Source organism: Lacerta agilis, chromosome 15 (assembly GCF_009819535.1).
Source record: "Lacerta agilis isolate rLacAgi1 chromosome 15, rLacAgi1.pri, whole genome shotgun sequence".
Classification (NCBI taxonomy): domain Eukaryota; kingdom Metazoa; phylum Chordata; class Lepidosauria; order Squamata; family Lacertidae; genus Lacerta; species Lacerta agilis.
Window position 1 is genome coordinate 29,091,224 of NC_046326.1, and position 8,230 is coordinate 29,099,453.

At 42.7% G+C, this 8,230-nt stretch overlaps 1 protein-coding gene across 1 annotated transcript; it reads right to left on the reverse strand.

Moving 5' to 3' along the window:
- Positions 1 to 1,831: 1,831 nt before the first annotated feature.
- Positions 1,832 to 4,049, reverse strand: MRPS17 (mitochondrial ribosomal protein S17). Its single transcript, XM_033172245.1, has 3 exons — positions 3,942 to 4,049; positions 2,445 to 2,585; positions 1,832 to 2,273 (listed from the first exon to the last, which is right to left on the reverse strand). The coding sequence occupies exons 2-3, from the start codon at positions 2,565 to 2,567 to the stop codon at positions 1,983 to 1,985; spliced, it is 414 nt and encodes a 137-aa protein (XP_033028136.1). The 5' UTR covers positions 2,568 to 2,585; positions 3,942 to 4,049; the 3' UTR covers positions 1,832 to 1,982.
- Positions 4,050 to 8,230: the final 4,181 nt, after the last annotated feature.

The window sequence follows — 8,230 nt, forward strand, 5'->3', positions numbered from 1 at the left end:
AGGCCTACAGAGGGTTGTGGTTGTGTAGAGGGCATTCACCCCCACCAAAAGAAAGCATTTTTAAAATGTAATTAGTTTTCAAATCCAGTGCAAAACATGAAAACCATTGCAGATTAAGGAAGTGGCACTGTATACCATTTGCACAAAGACCTCAGCCTGAGGAAGGGCTAAACAAGACATTCTGGTCCAGAACAAAAGTTTACATAATCCATAAATTTGGAAAGACATTGGATACCCTTCTGATGTCAGATTTGTTTGTAGATGTAATAAAATGCCACCAGCCAGCTGTAAATGCATCTTTTTTTGTTTTTCTATGTTTGCATACATTTTTTTCAATTAAGGCAATTATACTGATGCCAAATTTAGTGCGGACACCCGATCAGCATAGCACACAGCAGTCCTGAGGATAGCAATACATTATTAGACTAATATAGTAAGTCAAAATGGCCCCTGTTTGGCGCTTCCAAAATTTGCAGGTAGCTTCTGCAACAAAGAAGTATCATTAAAGTATTGCTTTGTAAATCTGCACTCTCCACTGTAATACATTTAGTAAAAAGGAACTACATGTATTTTAAAAACATCTGATTTTTGACAGATTCCTCTCCACCTCCCAGAAGAACCTGTTTGTTTTTAATACACGGAACAGGAAAAAACCAATGAACATTTCCCTGCTGGCTTTGCATCCAAATTCTATACATGTGAATGAAATTCTGGCCAGAAAAATTATAGCCAGCTTGCAACTAATTATGAAATTGGCACAATATTGGTTTGGGAAATCAAGTTTCTTTTGGGTGATCCCCTGATAATCTACATTTTAAAAAAATAAAGAACAACTAGTGAAAGCAATATTGCTCCCATGAAATGAATTACTTAGATGTAAATTCCAGAGAGCAATAGGATTGCCTGTCTTTACCAGGGCGTAAATTCCATTGAGCTCAGTAATACATTAAAGTAAGCATGTTTAGGATCAGGCAGTTGTTTTTGTAATACTTTCAGCCCAGTTGTTGTATAATTATAGTATAATTATTAGGATTATCCTATATAGTTTTATGATTATGTAGTGTGCTGGGTAGGGAACATTTAATAGAAGAGCAGGGCATAATATATCATTTTTACTAGCAGAAAGTGCCCAACATTGCTTGGGAATTATAAGAAACCAAAAATATCAGTAGTTTTGAAACCAGTACATAAGAAATAGCCTGCTGAATCAGGCCCTTGGCACATTTAGTCCAGCATTCTGTTCTCACAGTGGCCAACAAGATGCCCATGGGAAACAAGCAAGCAGAACATGAGCACAAGAGCCCTCGCCTTCTCATGAAGGGGCAAAGTCCTTTGGGATGTTTGCCTGTACAAGCACCACTAACAGGGACCCGAGCTATGCAAGAACATGGAAGAGTGTTTGCACCATTTCCATTCTTGCGCACATCCCAGAGGACTATTCCCATGGATCAGACCAGTCTTCTACTGTTTTTAATGGTGCCCAGAAACTTGCATCCAGAGGCAATTCTCACAGTAGTGCCTGATCTTAAACGTCGTCTCATAGCAGCTGAAGTGTTTGAAAAGGTGGTGGGCTCCATCTACCCTGTGCCATAGGAGCCAACTCCTAGGGGCTGAGGTCTCTTCGCCCCCCCATGAAATATTTGAGGGGGCTGGGGCTTACCTGTCTGTCCATCCCCCAATATTGGATTTAACTGTTTTGCTGCACTGTGAAATATTAAACATTGTGTATTGTTTTTGGATACCATCAAGCAGAGAGACCACTTATAAATACTGTACTGTAGCAGACCAACTTACATTCACTACTTGAAATATTTTTAAAGTAAACTGAATGTTTCTGTTGTCCTGTGAGCAGGTTAATTCAAATTTATTATGAATCATGACAATTTCAGAAAGAACACATAAACATTGTGTTACATACAAGCTCATCCACAGAAGCACATGGAAAGTCTCAGATTATGCTGCCTACCCTGTCCCCACCCCCATCATTTATCTGAAGAAGAAACAGTTAGTTCTTGGAGCTTTTCACTAAGGTAACTGGTATCTCTATCGGTCAGGTTTTCTGAGTCCGTTACACTTTCCAGTAGCCTACTGCCTGCACAAGGCTTCCCTGTCACTGGATCAATGACTTTTCCAACCTTGTACACAATCTCAGCCAGTTCGTGTTTCACGTGCTTGCTCCTCCGTTCAGGCAAAGCTTTCAAGAGAACGATGTCTCCCTCAATGCACTGCTGCTGGGGGTCATGAGCAAAGTATGTTTTCCGCTTGTTATAGAACTGTGGGAGAAGAGAGGAAAGAGCACATGGACTATTCAGTGGTAGGCAAATGATTCAGAGAAACTTGAGTGTCAGCAAGACTGAACCGGGATAGAATTTAGCTGCTCAGCCCTAACATTGACTGAAGTTCCCCATCATACTGGTGTAACTCAACCCCAAAGGAAAGTTTACCTTTAGCAAGTAAGGATCCAGCACCAACCGCGTCACTCTCACTTTGGCTGTTTTACGCATCTTGGTCCCAATGACTTTCCCTATGATCCATTTTGCGTGGACAGCACCACGCAATGCAGACATGGCTCAGTTACGAACACCCTGAGAAGAACAAGGTATCATTTTAACAGCCAGTGGCAACATACAGCCAAGCCTACCTAGATATTTAGAATGCTGAAGCGTTTTTAGTTCATTACTGCTTTTAATTTTCTGAATGTTTTAATTATTTTTACTAATAATTTTGTTGTTTTATTCTTTTTATAAACCTGTTTGAGGGTTTTTTTCCCAAAACAATCAAACAGTAAATAAATTTCATGAAATAAACAATAAATGTATCTGTTTGGCTTATTTCCTACCCTTCACCTGTGCAATTTAAAAATATATATTAAAATATATTTAAAATACTTTAAATCTAAACAACCTTCTTCAGAAACAGTATTTCTCCTTACATTCTAGCCATAAGAAAGCCAGAGGAACACCCCAGGTTTGCTAGTCTTGAAAACCCAGGCTCCCCAAAGTACTAATGCTAGATGCTAGTAAAAATTCTTCAAGCCCAGTGCACTTCAACACCACATACTAATTACGAAAGCAGGACAAAATTGTTGCCGTGGAAAAGCTGGTACTACCAGTGTGTGATGTCTAGATCTTAATCATGAGAAAGGTGTGTTGCAGTACTTTAACTTGATGGCTGTGCTTTTGCTTCCACTGGAAGAGGCAGTGATGCTTCTAAATACCAGTTGCTGGAAAACACAAGAGGAGAGTGCTCTTATGTTTGAATCCTGCTTGTGCGTTTCCCAGAGCCACTGTAAGAGTATGCTGGACTAGACGCCCCCCCTTTGGTCTGATCCAGCAGGTGGTTCTTATGTTCTTAACATATTCATTATGGTGTAAGATTTCAGACCTGGAGGGCCACAAACTCCCCACCCCTTGATAAAGTATCTCTCAAGCAGGGATGAGAAAATCCCTCTATGTCTGAGATCCTGGAAAGCTGCTGGAGAATAGGTAATGCCACCAAATGACGAACAACCTGAGACTACATCCACTGTTTTGTTATTTAAAAATTACTAGTCAATAAACAAATAAGCATTGCAGCTGACAGTTTAGGGCTGCTGCATTGGCACATACCGTACCCGTCTGTCAAATATATCCCCATTAACTGACCTTGCTCCCGAAAACTTAGGGTGAAGTTACGCTTCCACCAGAGGATGAAAAAAGGTGGGAGGAAATTAGGGGGGTTGCAAGCGGATTGGATAAAGATAAGGTGCCCTCCTGCCTCCTAGAATTATACGGGAGATTTATTTTTAGAGGAGCACAGGCAGCCTTCCCCCTCCACAGCCCTACGTGAATCTCCACTAGATCGTCCACCTCTGCCTTTGTACCCCCAACCAGCTCTCTGCCCCGCAGAGGAAGTAAAGCTCCCCACGCCCCACGCCCGATAAATCCGTTGGAAACTCTTACTGGGTCTCTGTCTCCAGGCTGGAAACGGGGAGCCGGGGCTAAGAGAAGGAAAAGGCGGAGCCAGTAGCGGAAGTTCCGCGATAGCCCATCTAGGAAGGGAGAGTGGTGTGTGTTTGTAGCCTCCGAGGCCCTTCTGGGATTTGCCTGTGTGGTTTAGCGGATAAAGCACCGGAGTGGGGAGCAAGAGGATTGTAGGTTCGAGGACCAAGCGGTGGTGATGCAAATAGATAGCTTCTTGTGTTTGGTCTCCATTAATCAGCCGCATAACAAAATATATTTCATTCTTCTTAGATTTGCATTAGTTCATTTCGCAGTAGCATCAGAAATAAAATTAAAATTGAGGGTCATTCTTCACAATGGAGAGGGATAGGCTCTATATGTTGGATTGCTGTCTGTTTTGTGCGGGTTTGTTTTTTTTTACAGCAGAGAAGTTGTGCCAGGGTGGAAGTGTTGGAGGAAATGACAAACGTTTATACAAATATTACGTCTTGTTTTAAGGTTGCCATGGCAGGATCTCCCTGCCTTTCAAAGTTCCACAACAGGCAGAAATAAGACAAACGCAGCATTGCCGGCACCGAGTTTTCATATTTGGGAAAAGCGCACATGGCAGATTTCTGTTAGCTGGAGGTCCAGCGATGGGGGAAACAATACCTGCATAAAAATGAAAGGAAATAGCTGCCTTCCTGTTCACTTTCCCACCATATTAAAAACACAACATTAAACTCATTGGCTGCTAAAAAGGTTAGAAATTAAATGACTGCAAAGGCCTGTCTTCATTTTTTTAATGCAGATTTATCATACTGTACACCCCTTTGGTGGTTTTGCGATGCAAAGTGCTTTTAAAATCTGAAAATTAATAAATAAATAAAATATCCTCCAGCATGTCAGAGGATATTTGGGGTGCCCTGATGTTCCACGGGGAGGCGTTCCATGGGGAGAACTCCTTGTGCCCCTGCACCCCCATTTGCCCATCAGGCATTGCTGGGTGTTCTACTAAATCTGCCCTCTACTGTACTTTGCATGTTTCTTCTCCCACCCTGTTGGCAAAGTGGAGAGAGTGGTTGTTATTCTGGGTTGATACGCCAGAAAAATATCATTTATTTATTTATTATTAATTCAAAGCCTTTGTACCTCGCTCTTCAGCCCAAAAAGTCTCCCAGAGTGGCATACATAACATCAGTTAAACAAGACAGTCCCTGCCCATAGGCTTATAAGCTAAAAAAACACACAACACACAAGGGGAAAGGGATGGGGAGGGGAGGGGGGTAACCAATTCCAGGTTCCAATTCTTAAACAATTGTTCCTATAATGACCACGGTGCATATTGGGCAGGAAATGCTTGCTGCAGCTGGTCTTTTAACGGAGCTGATGTAGAGAGCCCTGCTTCCAGTCTCTCCCCCTGGTGGAATTTTAACAATCTGCATCAATGTGTCAGTAAATGGTCTTGATGGTTGTTTTATGTGGTTTGTTTGTTTTTGTAATGAAATGTTTATGGTCTACTGTATTGTAATTCTATTACATTTTTGTGCACCTATATATAATTGGATGTTTTGTATACAATTTGTTTTTTTTGTAGGTCTTAGTCATTTTCTTTATATGCATATTTATTTAATTACATAACTTAAAATGTGGACTTCTGATTGCAATTATTAGTAGCCGTAGGTTTTGAATGTGGAAATTGTGCTGTGTTTCTTTTATTGAATTATTTTTTTGGGGGGGATTTGTTAATTGTTTTGAGATTCCTTTGAAATATGAAGTAGTACATAAATTGACTAGCTGAAAAATTAAATCTGTCAACAGGAGCACAAAATGAGCCTCTCAGGGCACACTCCTCATGGTGCCCTAATTTATTGTTTTTTCATTAGCTATATTTTTATGGTAGCCCTGTATCGCATGTTCAATGGGTGACTCGCAATTTTTTTTTAATGCTATAAAATACAGGACAACTACGATTATTTATCTGATTTGTCATTTGCTTACTACAAAAAAGTCTCCAAGTGATTTACAGAAAAAGGCACTGCCTTGGTGACTAGCAGTGCCTTATTTCAGCTCCAGCTGGTTTTGCCACCAGTGATGCCACCAGTGACGCCTTTTGGACAGAGATGACTTGGTCACTGTACTCCAAGCTCTGCTAGCTTCCAGATTTGCTTATTGCAATGTGCTCTATGTGCGGCTGCCCTTGAAGACAACTTGGAAACTTCAGTTGGTCCATAATGCAGGTGCAGCAGACAGATTACTGGCTGGGGTTCCATTTTGATCTCTCTCATATATATAACCCCTGTTTTAAAACAGCTGCATTGCTTTTCAGTTCGTTTACAGGCCCAATTCAAAGTCTCACGTGGTCTTTAAAGCCTTAAATGACTCAGGCCCCAAATATTTGAAGACCACTTTCTTCCCTACAGACTCTCTTAGGTGCTGAGATCTGCAGAGGGGCTCTCTTGGTAGTTCCTCCACCCTCAGAAGCTCAAGGAGAGGGCCTTCTCTGTGGCAGCTCCTACATTGTGGAACTCCCCTCCCCAAAGAGTTCATTTTGTGGGCACCATTGGTCCCTTCTCGGGCAAATATGTGCGACTCCAACCTTTGCATGTGCCCACCCACTCTCCACTTCCCTCAGGGAATGTTTGATCAAGACAGAACATGCCACCTTTTAGATAAGTGTGTCTTCCTCCAGAGATTTAATCACTGAGGAATCTGTGATAAGCCTCCAAGGCGCCTCGGGATGCATCTTCATTTGAGAATCCACTGCTTTAAAGAACTCAGGTGGGTGGGCTGAGTTTTTAACTAAACACCAACATTGGAAACTCAGTTCCGGCAGCTCTCAGGTGGGCGCCATTGCCATGATAAGAGAACAAGGGAGGTAGATAAGCGCTGGATAAGAACATCATAAGAGCCTGTTGGATCAGGTCGATGGCACATCTAGTCTAGCATCCTGTTCGCCAACCAGATGTCCTTAATGGGAAACCCCCAATCAGGATTCGAGCACAAGAACACCCTCCTGTTGTTTCCAGCATTGCTGCCTCCAGCTGTGGAGGCAGAGCATAGCCATCCTGGCTAGTAGCCATTGATAGCCTTGTTGCCCTCCATGAATTTGTCCAATCCCTATTTTAAAGCCCGCAAAGACATCACCTTGCCGACAAAGGTCCGTATAGTTAAAGCTATGGTTTTCCCAGTAGTGATGTACGGAAGTGAGAGCTGGACCATAAAGAAGGCTGATCGCCGAAGAATCGATGCTTTTGAATTATGGTGCTGGAGGAGACTCTTAAGAGTCCCATGGACTTGAAAAAGATCAAACCTATCCATTCTTAAAGAAATCAGCCCTGAGTGCTCACTGGAAGGGCAGATCCTGTAAGTTGAGGCTCCAGTACTTTGGCCACCTCATGAAAAGAGAAGACTCCCTAGAAAAGACCCTGATGTTGGGAAAGATGGAGGGCACAAGGAGAAGGGGACGACAGAGGATGAGATGGTTGGACAGTGTTCTCGAAGCTACTAACATGAGTTTGGCCAAACTGCAAGAGGCAGTGAAGGATAGGCGTGCCTGGCGTGCTCTGGTCCATGGGGTCACAACTGAACGACTGAACAACAACAACAACAAGGTTGATGGCTTCCACTGCCTCCTATGGGAGTGAGCTGCATACTTAAACTATGCTCTGTGAACTTTGTTTATATATTGATCCCTGGCTTCCTCCCAAGGGCTTTATTCATTTCTCTCTCTCACAACAACTCTGTGAGGTAGTGAATACGGCAAAGAGTATTGAGGTACCTCAAAGCCTAACAAATGCATTACAAAACATGAGCTTTCCTGAGCCAGGAGGACATCAGAAGAGGACAAACAGGACAAAGGAAGTTGCCTTACACTGAGTCAGACCATCTAGCTCAGTGCTGTGCTCAGTAACTGGAATCCGCCCTCCAAAATTTGAGGCATGGACATTCCCAGCCCTACTGAGAGATGCCGGGCATTGGAACCTGGGACTTTCCACTGCCTTATACTGATCCATTCTGTACTGTTTCAGGCCCTTCAGAATAATAGCATCCCCCCTCAAAGTGCCAAGCAGCCAAAGAATACCAGATACTACTGTGCAAAGTGCAACAAGATTGCTTTTGTTGTTGTTATTTTTGCACTATCAATGCACACAACTCTTCACACAACTCTTCTGGGTGACCTTGGGCTAGTCACACTTCACACAACTCTTCTGGGTGACCTTGGGCTAGTCACACTTCTCTGAAGTCTCTCAGCCCCACTCACCTCACAGAGTGTTTGTTGTGGGGGAAGGAGGGAAAGGAGAATGTTA